Source organism: Gobius niger (assembly GCF_951799975.1).
Source record: "Gobius niger genome assembly, chromosome: 4".
In the NCBI taxonomy this organism is placed as follows: Eukaryota; Metazoa; Chordata; class Actinopteri; order Gobiiformes; family Gobiidae; genus Gobius; species Gobius niger.
In genome coordinates, this window is record NC_136855.1 from 18291017 (window position 1) to 18305412 (window position 14396).

Here is a 14396-nt window from a genome sequence, read left to right on the forward strand (position 1 = left end):
ACAAACATGTCTGCTGTTTTTTAGACACAACACCAAAGCACCAGTCACAGTCCAGTCTGGGTCAAAAGGGAACGCCAAACTCTGCTTCTAAAACCAAAGACAAAGTAAATAAACGAAATGAGAGAGGAGAGACCAGGCTGCATCGAGCGGCGATACGAGGGGAGGCACGGCGCATAAAGGAGCTCATCAGTGAAGGCGCTGATGTGAATGTAAAAGACTTTGCAGGTGAGATACTCTTCATCTCAACATGTAACATAGTACAGTCACCCCTCCGTAATAATAAAGTACTTACTATAATGTCACATATGTTTTTGTGCACAGGCTGGACTGCATTGCATGAAGCATGTAACAGGGGCTACTATGATGTGGCTAAGCAGCTGCTGGCAGCCGGGGCAGAGGTCAACACCAAGGGACTGGATGATGACACGCCTCTACATGATGCATCCAACAATGGACATTTCAAGGTACATTATTACATTTCAAGGTACATTATTTACTCTACATTTTGTGGAAAAAAGTCCACTAATGTAGACTAATGTTTTATATTTAGGTGGTGAAGCTACTTCTAAGATATGGGGCAGACCCGCGACAGAGCAACAGGAGAGGCGAAACGGCCCTCAAGGTTGCTAACTCTCCAACAATGTTGAACCTGTTGCTGGGCAAAGGCACGTACACTTCAAGTGAAGAAAGTTCATCTGGTATGTAAAACTTGCAAATACACAAACAATCTTTTCTCCTCTGTCTTTATTTCACTTAATTTGTCCATTTACTGTTATTAGTTGAGTTGCAGTATTGTTTGATTTGTTTATTTTTTTCTTATTACCTTTTCGGAACCACCTTCAAAAAAAGAAAATAAAGCCTTAGCCACAATCTTCTGTACAATCACTGTTCTAATACTCGCAGCATTTCTAGTAATCTAACTAACCAGTAATCTTGTTCTGAATTTTTAATCTACAGAATCTTCAGAAGAAGAGGAAGACGCTCCTTCGTTCGCCCCCTCCAGCTCTGTGGACGGCAACAACACAGACTCAGAGTTTGAGAAAGGCCTAAAGTTAAAGGGCAAAACCGCTGACCCTCCTAAATCTGCCGTCACCCCCATCAAAGATGAATACGAATTTGATGAGGATGATGAGGAGGAACGAGTCCCGCCTGTTGACGACAAACACTTGTTGAAAAAGGATTTCCGTAAGGAACCGGTCACCAAGGCAAACAGCGTCACTTCCATACCCAAAATGGAGGTCAAAACCTATTCCAAAAGCAATTCTCTCACACCAAAGAAAACAGTAAGGCGGATCATCTCTGACAGTAACAGCTCAGATGAGGATGACAGGACGTTGTGTTTCACATCAACGCCCACGCCACGGCAACAGACCCAGCAAACAAATACTAAGACCAGAGACTCTAGTAGTTTGAGCTCAAAACAACAAAAAGACAAGAATAAAGTCAAAAAGAAGCGAAAGAAGGAGAGCAAAAATAATGCCAGTAAAGAAGTCAGATTTGGTAAAGTCAATGACAAATTCTGCACTTCGGATTCAGACTGTGGAGACATGGAGAGTGAAGATGACAAGGGCTCGAACAGTATTAAAGACTCTTCGACGACAAAAGACTCCACAGGCTTCAACGTGTCCTCCTCCTCGCATGTAAACTCGCAAAAGCAAACTCAGTCGTTAGCAGAACAGCATCCGAAGCAGTGGCGGACAGACGGTTGGAAGACGGTATCTTCTCCAACGTGGTCGGACGTCAGTTCTCTCTCGGATTCGGTCAGAACGAGATTATCCAGCGAATCGGACTATTCCTCGGCAGACTCCAGTGTTGAGTCCATGAAACACCCCAAGAGGAAAGCGCAAGAAAACAAAAAGAAAAACAACGCGCACAGTAACGCAGTAGACAAGAAAAATTCCGACCTCTACAAAAATGCAGACAGCACGGTTTCCAAAACGGACGGGGATGGAAAAGTTGTGAAAAAGCATAAAGTTAAACACAAGCACAAAGCCAAGGAGAAAGAGAAAGCCCAGAGCGTAGTGCTAAATCAAGACATGAATGAAAAATTTGTGAAAAGCTATTCGTTTGATTTTGAAGACGCAAGAAAAAATTCAGTTGGGGACTCTGAATCTGCAACAGAGGGAAAAATCAAGTTAAAACATGAAAAAGACCATTCGAAAAAAGAAGATAGATTATCAAAAAGCAAGTCCGAGGATAAAGACTGGACAACTGGTAAAGATGTCCATCGAACGATAAAAGAGGAGAAAAACAAGAAGACAAAGGACACGGCCAAGGAAAAGACAATTAAGGAGGACAAAACGATAAAATCTGAAAAAGAGAGAAATGCCAGGGAGAAAGAGAAACCGAAAGAGGACAAACAAAAGGCTCATAAGGAGGATAAAAAGAAGAAATCTAAAGAGAAATCATCCTCAAAAGCGGAACGGAAGAGTGAGCAGAAAGAGGAGAAACACATCAAAGTGGACAAAGAGAAACCCAGCAAGGAGGAAAAATCTAAAAAGGACAAACCAACAAAAGATGAGCCAGATTACGAGGGCTACGACGTCAACAACCGCTTCCTCAACATGGACGATTCGAAACTCAGCGCTTCTGATGAACACCATGACCGATGGGGCTCCGAAATGTCCTCTGACTCCTCCCTCTACGAAGACAGCTGGGACGCTCCCGTGAAAGAGTACAAGGAGTATAAGGCTAACAACTCAGTCAAGCTCATAGTGGAGACGGTGAAAGAGGAGACCCGGAGGAAAGATAATAAAGTCAAGGATAAGAAGTCTGACCACATTGAGAAGCGGTCAGAGGAGAAAGCGATGTCCAAAAAGAAAGAAAAAGACCCGGAAAAGACAAATGAGAAGAAAAAGGATTGGAGTGATAAACAAAAGCTAAACTCAAGTCACTCTGAAAAGGAGAAGAAAAGAAAGGAGTCGACGGATATAGTCAAAAAGGAGTCATCGGATAATAACAGAGAGCGCAAAGATTCATACGAGTTTATGAAGGAGCGGAAGGATGTCAAAATAAAACAGGAAAGCCACGACTACAGCAATGATGCTTTCTTTAAGGACCTGGACGCTGTCAGTAAGCCATGCGACATCAGAGAACGCAATCATTCTGGGAAGGAGAAGGACAAAAAGAGTGACATCGTGGAGAAGCGGGAGAAGAAGGCTGACAAGCACAAAGCAAAAGACCAGGAAAAGGATAAATCTGAGAAAAGCGTTGTAGAAAAAGGGGCAAAGGAGAAGGATGGAGAACGGGTCACCAAAGACAAGAAGGAGGCGGCTAAAGACAAACATAAAGAGTCGCACGGCAAGGATCGCAAATTGTCATCGGAGCAGGTCAAGAAGGAGAAGGTGCCCCAGGAAAAACATACCGAACGGGATAAAGATTTCCTGGAGGTCAAAAAGGAGGAGCGCAAGCAGGAGAAAAGCAAAACGTGGTATAAAATCGCAGACATTTTCACAGATGAGAGCGACGACGATGAGGACAGTTACAGTGGAGGGGGTGCGCTGGAGAGAAAAGATTCTACGCCCGATCACGACGAAATGGATCACTTTATGTCTGAGAAAATCAGGAAATCTTCAGATGTTAAACATAACGCTGACAAAACGAAAGACCACAAAGACAAGAAGAAGGAAAAGGGTACATTCGATACGGGTAAGGAAAGAAAGGGCTCCTTGGAGAAACATAATAAAGATAAAAAAGACACTGTCGATGTCAAACACAAAGACAGGAAAGACCGCACATCAGTCGACTCCAACCAGGACAAGAAAAATAAGCAGAAATTATTGGATAAAAGGGACACGAGTGAGGAGAAGACAAAAAGCAAATATAAGGACAAGCTTGAGCATTCCAAGGAGAGGAAACCATCGAAAGGCAGTGGTGAAAATGAGAAGTCTCTATTAGAGAAACTGGAGGAGGAAGCTATGAATGACTACAAAGATGACTCGAACGATAAGAACAGCGAGATCTCCTCTGATAGCTTTACAGACCGCGGTCACGAGCCAATCCTGGCAAGTTATTACGACTCTCTAGGCCTGAATGAAGTGTCGGATGAGCGCAGAGATTCCCTATCTCTGTCCACACCACAGGACAAATTCAGGGAGAAAGAAAGGCACAGACACTCTTCCTCGTCCTCCTCCAAGAAAAGTCATGACAAGGACAAAGAAAAGGTCAAAAAGGACAAAGGGGACAAGCGGGACAAGACTGAGGAGATCCGCGAATCGTACAGTCGAAGAGAAAGCTTGCCATTTGAGAAAGAGACTTTGCCACTGGAGGCTGATCCATATACATTTCCATATGGGGGGAAAGGTGACGGGGAGGATGATTTTGATAAAACTCTAGAATTTGAAAAGGAGATGTCCAAAAAAGATAAGGAAAAGTCCTCAATCATCAACGATCGCATCAAAGACAAGAAGAAGAAGGAGAAGCACAAGGAGAAAATGAAGGAGGAGAAAAATAAATACATTGATGGGTTTGGGTCGTTTAAACACTCCAAAGAGGATATCAAATCGGGGTTGAAAGACAGCCCACAACTCACTGTTCTGAAAGAGAGGACAAAGGAGGATAGCCCCAAATATGATGTGAAAAAGGACAGAAACCGAGAGACTTTGGACAAAGACCACACTAAGTCCAAGTCTAAAGAGGAGAATGAAAAGCTGGCCCAGTCCAAAGACACCCTGTCTCGCAAAGACAACAGACCACGTGAAAAACTGCTTGTGGATGGTGATCATCAAATCACAAGCTTTGGACAGATGTTGAGTCTGAAAGATCAGGAGATTGAGGAGCGCCACAAGAGGCATAAAGAGAGGATGAAGCAAATGGAGAGGCTCAGGCCCAAAACGGGAGAGCCCAAACTAAAGGACAAAACCAAGTCCACAGAGGAGGTTAGGAAAAATCGCACGGAGCCGCCCAAGAAATCCAACAGCCTGGAGACTGGACTAAAAGAGAAGAAATTGAAAGACGTCAGCATGCCAGCACAGATGATGTCTCCGGGAAGGAAGTTCCAGCCCGACAGTCAGAACTCTAAGGACTGGCTTACGGGACACCAAATGAAGGAGAACCTCCCTGCGTCTCCCCGGCCCGACCAGAACCGGCCCACTGGCGTTCCTACTCCCACCTCTGTCATCTCTTGTCCCAGCTACGAAGAGGTCATGCAGACTCCTCGGACCCCATCATGCAGTGCAGAAGACTACCCTGACATCATGCTGGATGGGCTGGAGTGCCACAACTCATCAGCGACAATGTCTATGAACGCATGCTCACCAACCTTCTTTGAAAGGTAAGGGGCGCCATTATTATTTGTAGTAGTGCTTGAAGTTGCTATAGCATTAGTTGTAGTTGGTTTCATAGCAATAGCAGCAGTAGTAGTAGGTGTAGTTGTTGAAGCAATAGTAGGAGGAGGTGGAAAAATAATGTATTATTATTTGTTTGGTACAGTCTTTCTAATTTTTCCTTTCTTCTCTTCCTGCAGATATGCAAACTCACAGAGTTTCCCAGAGGGTACCTGTCCAACTCCTGCTAAAAACCTACAACTGCCCCTCGTGAGCCGCTCCGAGGTGTCAGACGTGCGGCGGCCTTTAGAGGAGGAGTTTAAAGCGGAAGCAGAAAAGTTCCTCCGGCAAAGCGATACAGCGGGTGACTATGACCCTGTCTCTCAGACTCTGGAGGACAAGGCTGGCTCTGTGGACCGTCTTGAGTGTGTGTCCCCACCATACTTCTCCCCCATGAGGCTGCTGTCGCCCCGGAGAGAGCCTGTCCATTCCATGCCTGATGTGGTGGCCCCAGGACTGGCTGGAGCAGAGAGCACTGACCACTTAGCTGATAGTGTGTACAGTAGCTTCCTGCCCAAACCCTCCACCCCAGTGCACAGGCCAGATCCACAAGAGCCCTGCTTTGACATTGCTGCTCCCCCCACTCCTGCCCCGGCAGCTTTACCTCTGGATATAGATGATATCTCCGAGCCGCACCACAGTGAGCCCAACATGGTGCTGTCAGACTTGCCGCCTGCCACTGACCCGGTGCATGAGGAAGAGGAGGAGGAGGAAGAAGAAGAGGAGGAGGAGGAGGAAGAGGAGGAGGAGGAGGAAGAGGAGGAGGAAGAGGACAGAGCTGATACAGCTGATACAGACCACTGTGCGATAGAGGAAGCCCAGCTGCCCGGACCGCCCTGCACCTACTCCCTGAACATGGACCCTCTGAGGAAAGACTGGTCTGCAGAGTCGCCCATTCACCATGAGCCAGAGGTGCAGCCCATCTCCCCCGCACAGCCCACCAATGACCATGACGAGAGCTGCTACGATCACAACATGGGTTGGAATGCTGATATGGACCTAAAATCTCCTCATCGAAATTATGGAGAGATTGAGGCAGCAGTTTCCAAAATAACCAGCCCTTATTCTCATTCTGATAATGAGATGCAGCATATAGCAGGTCACCCTGTGATCAGCTCTCCCTATAACACGTGGAACAGGTGGCATAAAGAAGACCAGGACTTTGATGAGCAGAAAGAAGCTGTGGCAGAAATTCCGTCACCAGAAAGACCAGACTCTGGGATGGACGATGAGACTCATTATTTAAACACCTCCTCATCCTCAAATCGGCTGGAGTCTTTCTTCCAGGACTGCAACAAGTCGGGTCTTGAGGAGCACCAGATGGACACCGAGGAGGCGGCATGCATAGAGCCTGAGAGCAGGCAGTCTACTCACATTTACGAGACTACAGAGGAGCACATGCACCCTGCACCTGTCGTGGCTCCTGAGCCTGTTGTCCCATGGGCTGATCCATTCTCTGCCGACACAGATGAGCTGGACGACCTGGGGCCCTTCTCTCTACCAGACCTCCCGCTCCCAGACAAAGCGGAGGAAGTTAATGCTCGAGAAGCTGAACTTTCTGAACACAAGTCGGTCTCATCTCAGATCAGACACATCACAGACTCAGATGAGCCAGACGTGATGGAGGTGGATCCTTTAGGCCTGACCAAGCCCTTGTGTCCCACAGGGGAGCTGGGTTTACGGGAGCCTATGGGACAAGACTTGGTTGTCCCATCACCACATGCCAGCTTCCAACCTGAGCTGGAGCCTGAGCCTCAAAGCGTGCCGTACAGTCCTCCTGAGGCCTCAGAAACAAACATTTTGTTCTCTTCAGTGAAAACAGACTCTGTTCAACAACCTCATGTTCAGATCCACGCTCTCCAGTCTTTGCACATCCCACTGGAGCCACTCTCTGTATTAAAACCAGAGAGCTGTGTGGAGGAGAAGCCTGAGCCAATTGTCGAACCACTCACTACATGCACCCCTCTGCCTCCTCCAGTAACCCTCCCCAGCCCTGTGGACCCCCCAAGCACTCAGGACACCATGCCCAAGCTGCCAGCTGTAAGTCTCACCCCTCTGTCCACGCCTGTAGATATCCCCAAAAAGGACGAAATCCCTCAGAGAATGACCCGCAATCGCGCCAAGAACAATCCCTCTGCTGTTGCCCCTCCTACCTCCAGCGTACTGACCTCATCCACCTCTCTCACCTCCATAACTGCCAATCCAGTCGTGAGCATCAACCACTTACCTACGAGGACCCCGACCCCCACATCAGCGTCTTCCTTCTCTCTAAAGAAAGACAAAGACTCTGTGCTTAGCGTCGCCTCCACTGTAACCACCTCCCCAACAGTGGTACTCAGTAAAACCACGAAAGGCCGTCCCATTCCGGCGGAGGACGAGGACACCCAAACACAGCACCCGCGCAAGAGAAAGTTTGCAAGGCCAGCGGGACAGCAGGTTCAAGTCCAGCTCATGAATACAGCCATGAAGCAAACCAGGGAGATGATCCAGCAGACTTTAGCTGTAGTCGTCAATGCCATTAAGCTGGACGACATTGAGCCGTACCACAGTGACCGCTCCAATCCTTACTTTGAGTACCTCCAAATCAGGAAGAAGATAGAGGAAAAGCGGAAAATCCTGTGCTACATTACACCACAGGCTCCACAGTGTTATGCTGAGTATGTCACCTACACAGGCTCCTACCTGCTGGATGGCAAGCCTCTCAGCAAGCTTCACATCCCTGTGGTAAGGGGAAGTTTATGTATTGGAATGTTTTGTAAGCTGTGAAAGTGAAGAAAGCTTTATTTATGTTGATTATGCTTTGACAGATTGCTCCACCTCCATCGCTGTCGGAGCCTTTGAAAGAGCTTTTTCGGCAGCAGGAGGCAGTGAGAGGGAAGCTTCGACTGCAGCATAGCATTGAGCGGGTATGTAATATGTAGATTATGTTAAATGTCTCAAATTGAGCATCATAATTAAAATTTGAGTTGTTTTGATTATTTAAGATTTTGTTAGGCATTTGACCTAGATTATTTCGCATGTAGAATAGAAAAGAATGTTTCAGACTTGTTTCAGTACATTTTGTCTTTATTTGCCAATAGGGTAAAAAAGTTGCACTTGTCCCATTGGCAATTTTACTTTCTAAATGACCTCAGAACAGAAATATCCTCAGACTAGCAACGTAAACTTGAAAAAGTATCTATGAGTGAAAACCACACAAAACAAGATTATTATTCTCAATTCAAGCTGTTAAAACCCATTCTTGATATTTAGCGTTGGTAGTGTTGAGTAACCCTGCTTCTTGTAATTATAGCTGTTAGTAATGCTTTTCTCAGATGTTCATTCTGCTTCTTGTCTGTGTTTACAGGAAAAGTTGATTGTGTCATGTGAGCAGGAAGTGTTGAGGGTCCACTGCAGAGCGGCCAGAACAATAGCCAATCAGGCCGTGCCGTTCAGCGCCTGCACCATGCTTTTAGACTCAGAAGTCTACAATATGCCATCAGAGAGCCAGGTAGGACGGCAACCAGAGATGGATTATAAAATAATCGTGTTATTACAATGAGTTCACAAACGTTTTTGTTTTAGGGCGATGAAAACAAGTCTGTGAGAGATCGCTTTAATGCTCGGCAGTTCATTTCATGGATCCAGGATGTCGATGACAAATACGACCGCATGAAGGTCAGGTTTTGTCACATTTCTAGAGATGTATGTGCTAAACATGAACAATAGTTAACCGTTGGGTTTTTCCTCTATCCAGACATGCTTATTAATGCGGCAACAGCATGAAGCAGCAGCGCTCAATGCGGTGCAGAGGATGGAGTGGCAGCTGAAGGTGCAAGAGCTGGACCCAGCAGGGCACAAGTCTTTGTGTGTCAACGAGGTGCCGTCCTTCTACGTGCCAATGGTCGACGTAAACGACGATTTTGTCCTGCTGCCCGCATGACAGCGTCGCCTCACTCAGACTGAACCATGTTCTCAAAGAGACTTCGTTACTAAGAACGAATGGAAAGGGCTAGCAAGTTTAAGAAAAGACTTCAGAGTGAAAAAGACTATATTATATTGAAAAGAAATCAAAAACTTGCTCTCGATTCCCTTTCGTGAAGAAGGAACTGCGTTTTTACTGGGGAAAGAGACAGAACACAACTTGCACTTTCATCCTCAAAGTTTTTATGCTTTTCTTTGATCAGAGTTGAAGAAGCAAAAACAGTGTTTGCTTTGATATTCTGACATCGGGCCACAACTCTTAACACTCGGTTAAGGGAGTTACAGGACAGAAATCCGTTTTCTGAGTTTGTTTCTGGTCCTGGCTTCAGCAGACCTGCCTCTGAGGGCACCAGAGAGGGGCTGTTCCTCCAGAATGGTGCCTGTCCCGCGGAAGGACTGACAAGAAGCTCCCATGAACCAGGAGAAGCAGAGCTGGCCCACTGGATGTTGCTGGAGCTTCATCAGATCTGTGCTGCTGTGTTGGCAGCTGGAAGAGACTGTACACATGTTTGCGCGAGAGTGAGCGCCAGGAGCGGAGGACAGACTGAACCTACCCCCGGCTCACACCGGGACAAGGCTGGACCTGAGGGCAGACTGGAGTGTCCTCTCCTCCACGCCTTTTCCCACAAACACGAGAGCGCCATAGACTGCAAAAACACCACAGGACAACCAGAAAATACAACCATAACGAATGTTACAATTCAAAAAGACTATTGAGAGTTTGTGGTTGGGCGGAAGAAGAGAAATATTGTTTTTGTCTCTTTCTTTACTTGGGCATTTCATTGTTTCTGAGGAAGTGACTTGAAACACTACAGAGCCAATATTAGTTTAATGGAAAAAAAAACAAAAGAAAACAGAAAAAAGTTGTATTCCGTAAATTATGTACAGTTTTTATATTCGTTAACCAATGTATTCTTGCTGCCTTCTAGATAATTTATTTTGCCACACATTACTGCACAGTTGTAAATAACCTATGTACTGTAATATCACTCAGTTAAGTGTAAAGAAAAAACGTAAAAGAAATAAAAATTATCTTTTTATGTACAATTCACTTTGGGCAGCACTTTCCCCTTCATATCCATGGGCCAAACGTGTGTGACTCTAGTGCACAGTTGAACACACACAGTATTCTGATAAAACAGGCCTAACCCACAGCCAACCTCCACATAGTCCCTCTAATGTAGCAAAATAGTTATCAAGGATTTATTTAAAGAATAGACAGAGGATTATTATTCATTGCTTTACTACACAATTATATCTGAAATTTTTTGAGCCAAGAAAATGCCTTTTTCAGTGAAAAATGTACTCATTGTTGGGCAAAGTCATAGATATTTATGGGTGAGATGAAAGTTATGTCATTCATCAACAAAGTGTCATGTTAATTGTTTTTATTTTACTAAATCAGTCATTGTCTCAAACTAACAAGACACGGGTCTCATCTTATTCCTGTTCTTTAAGCTGTCAATTGTCATTCCATGTTTAATTTGTCTGCCCCTTGATCATTCTCGTAATTCAACGTTTGCTCACTTGATGGCGCCAGTAGTTCTGTTCATCACAGCCAAAACGTAATGTGAGAGACCTGTGGCCTTTACCATGGATGGGCGTTTGTTTGTTTTTTTGGTTTTTGTTTTGGTTTTTTATCTTTAAATTTATTTACATGGGCTCACAATCTTCCTTCTCCTTTTAAGCTTCAAAGTTGTCACCGATTTTTAAAGTTAGTTACTTCCTCATGTTGTGTATTTCACCATGGTTTGTTCAGGCCCAAGCAGTTAAGAGACTTGTTTCTTCTCTCAGTATGTACCAAAAAGGACATAACACAAATCTCCGCCAGTGTCTAGTAATGCTCAATATAGATCCGTTTTATCGTCTTTACTTAAACGATGTTGATTTGTACGACTTTTAGTACATAAAACTTTCTTTGCCCTGTCATCAAATTGGCTGCCAGTCTTTGTGAGAGTTGCTTGTGTGTTTTCAGATGGCAATATTTCCCATAATTCACTCAGTAAGTGTCAGTGAGCACAGCTGTGTATGGTATGTCTAGTCAGTGGTTACCGTGCTGTTGAGGTGGCTAGATATCACTCAGACATCCATACTATTAGCTTTTATCCGCCCCCTTGTTCATGTTTTTTCTTTTCATTTCATTTACCGTTTTTTGGGGATGACGACTGTTTTGTTTTTTAGCTAAATACTTGTGTTTGTGTGTTCATTCTTATTTAGGGGTTAATTTTGTTCCTGTATAGTAGTAAAACATACACCAGTGGCATGTCAATCACATTGCTTATCAAGCTGAATGTATCCCATTTTACTAAATGCCCTGAACGACCACACCCTCACTATTGTTTACAAGACATAACAATAACATGTATTTTTGCATAATTTTAACAGTGTAATTATGCCCTGCCTTTGATTTAACTTCATTTATTCAAACCCAACAAAGGCTTGAAATGGTGATGGGGATGGCTGCTCCCAAGTTACTTTTTACCCAACCCCCAAAAGCAATATCCTGTTCATAGATATCTAGTCAAAACAGTATATTTTAGGCCATATTTTACGATATTTGATAGACTGATGTACAGACGAGCAGCACTAGGCCATGGTGAAAATACAGTCAGCAACATATTACCTCTACGCTCTTACATTCACTAGCTTAGATTTACTTGTGTTTAAGTGATATTTTTTCATAATATTAGAATCACGATTTCAAGCCTTTTTTTTTTCTAGTTTTCTTTGATTTTTTTTTTTTTTTTTTTTATGAAACCCAAACTGTAGCTGTTTTTTGTTTCTTTCCTTATATTTTTTTAGAAGACAAAGCATGGCGAACTACTCTTTAAAATGATGAGAAATAGCCTATTTATTATAATTTTTTTGTTTAGTTTTTTTTTCTGACACCTGTGGTATGTTTTTGAACTGAAGTTGGTCTCCGCTGTGTAAATTTTCCTTCTTGTTAATGCGTGAACGAGACATACTGTACATAGCTTTGTAAATAATAAAATCTCCCAGGACGTTTTTGCACCCTCCTCTTTGTACTAGTCTGAAAAATTGCGTAGAATGTGGGGTTAATAACAGCTGAGTACGGGCTGATTACGATGTACCAATGTAACATTTTTTTATTTGTACAATGTAGTTTATTTATGTACATATTGTCGGAGCAGCTAAAGGGGGCGGGTTACGGGGGAGGGGTGGTCGTTGATGCTATCGTCAGTGCTGTAACGAATCCAGTACTTTCACCTCTAGCTGTTGTTGATTTCCTGCAAAAAAAACCCATCAAAATGGAAAATCTTCCACACAAAAAAAAAACACGGGAGAAATGCGAGAAAATGAGGATGGATGGGGAAAAAACTCAAACTGAAAAGTAAATATCTAAATTGTTATTTTCTACAGTTGCATGTACAGAGAGCGCGAGAACTGCTGTTGTTCCTCAGAGATTATGTTCGTTAATAAAACTTTGAAATATTACCAGTCGTCCTATGATTCTTGGGTTTTGTGCAATAAATGAAAGTAAATTAACCCTCTATTTGTTTACTTAGGCTTGATGTATTTCATGATGAATTTACCTTTATGGGTATTTTGACAGTATAATTCAGTAGGCCTGTTTCTCTTAACTTTGACACATTTTGATACTTTGTGTTGAAAAGAGTTTATTTAAGCCAAAGTAAAGAAGTAAGGTCATCTATAATGCGCCACAGGAACGTAATCTTACTATATTTAAAAGCCTGCTTCCAGTAAACAGCAAGAGTGAAAGCACATGTACAGAAGTTACATCAAAGCTGTGTGCTTGAGCTTGTGTTGTTAAACCTGTATCTGAGTCACGGCCGCCTCATGCACATGATGTCACTCAACTTTGCCCTGAGGCAAAATGTACTGCTGTTAGAACACCTCAAACAAAACAAACTGCTTATTCTTTGTAGGGCACTTGAAGCGAAAAGTAGCTCACAGCAGACTCGAATGATCTTACATTTCTTTGAAAATATTGTATGGCAGGGCAGGGGCCCACTAATATTGCACTTTACAAGTTTCTCAAAGTATTACTAGTGATTATTCATTCGCTCCATGCTGGGGGTAAGCTTAGCCACATACAGCAGCCCTGGGACAGACTTACTATATGGAAGTGAAGCTCTAAGATAATACTTTTTCTGTGCCATGTGCCCCTCCGATCACCAACCAACTACTCACTCCCACAGCCACACCACATTGGCAAGGTGAGTCAAGTGTCTTGCCCATGGGCACAATGACAGTTTGCACCAGTCAGAGCTGGTGCAAACTACTGCCCTACTGAGTCTGCCCCCATATCATATTGTGATATGAGCCTACAAAAACAATGTGATGTTATATCGCTAAGAATCATGGGATTAACAGCAATTATAAACTAATGGAGATTTTAAACGTTAAAACACTGGAGTTATTGTTGACATTAAAACACTACAGTGAGTTAGATGTAGCCAGCAGTAACTCAGCAGCTACTGGAGTTGTACCACGACTTTTTTTTTTAATACTGTGTTTAGCTAATGTTTGTCTATAGAAATGTATGCTAACAGCTGCAAGATACAGACAGCATCTCGTCATAGAAGGGGGCGTGGCTTCGCCGAGGGGGAAAATAGAATCTTTAGAGAAACACAATTTTTCACTCTTTTTAGCCATTTTCTGGTGGAATATCAACTTATTTATCACATACAAATAAAGTTAAGTGTAAATCGGGCCCATGTGGATATTTTCTCACAGCAGATTGTTCAGTAGAAGTGGAAAAAAACGGCAGTTGTAGCTAGCGCGAGCTAACCGTTAGCATTAGCCCGATGCTAACATGTAGCATCAAGTTAGCATTCTCCGTTATTTATGTATTTATGGGCTGTTGAACCACTTTGCTCCTCCCCATGTCTTTGTATCATTATTTAGTAGAAACTGTTCATATTTCAGCATTTGTTACAGTGTTTTTTGAATAATTAGAGAAAATATACATTTTTTCAAAATTTAACTGTTTTCAAAAATGACCATGTATGGGCGATTCCAGAGATGGCGGATCTCCATGGTAACTGTGGATTTTCCTGATTAGTCTAAACAACTCAGTTTGCAAACAAATATAGGTAAACGCCAATTAACTGAATAATTCGTGTA

General features: G+C 43.5%; 1 protein-coding gene across 1 annotated transcript in view; it reads left to right on the forward strand.

Annotated features, from left to right (window-relative positions):
* ankrd11 (ankyrin repeat domain 11) overlaps positions 1-12736 on the forward strand; it is a 121413-nt gene extending 108677 nt beyond the window's left edge. Inside the window, exons 6-14 of the mRNA XM_079555322.1 lie at positions 25-225; positions 322-464; positions 551-698; positions 958-5272; positions 5465-8048; positions 8132-8230; positions 8671-8814; positions 8889-8981; positions 9061-12736. Of these exons, the coding sequence (XP_079411448.1) occupies positions 25-225; positions 322-464; positions 551-698; positions 958-5272; positions 5465-8048; positions 8132-8230; positions 8671-8814; positions 8889-8981; positions 9061-9246 (7913 nt within the window). The 3' untranslated portion in view covers positions 9247-12736. The remainder of the gene's footprint in view (positions 1-24; positions 226-321; positions 465-550; positions 699-957; positions 5273-5464; positions 8049-8131; positions 8231-8670; positions 8815-8888; positions 8982-9060) is intronic.
* The last annotated feature ends 1660 nt before the right edge of the window (positions 12737-14396 follow it).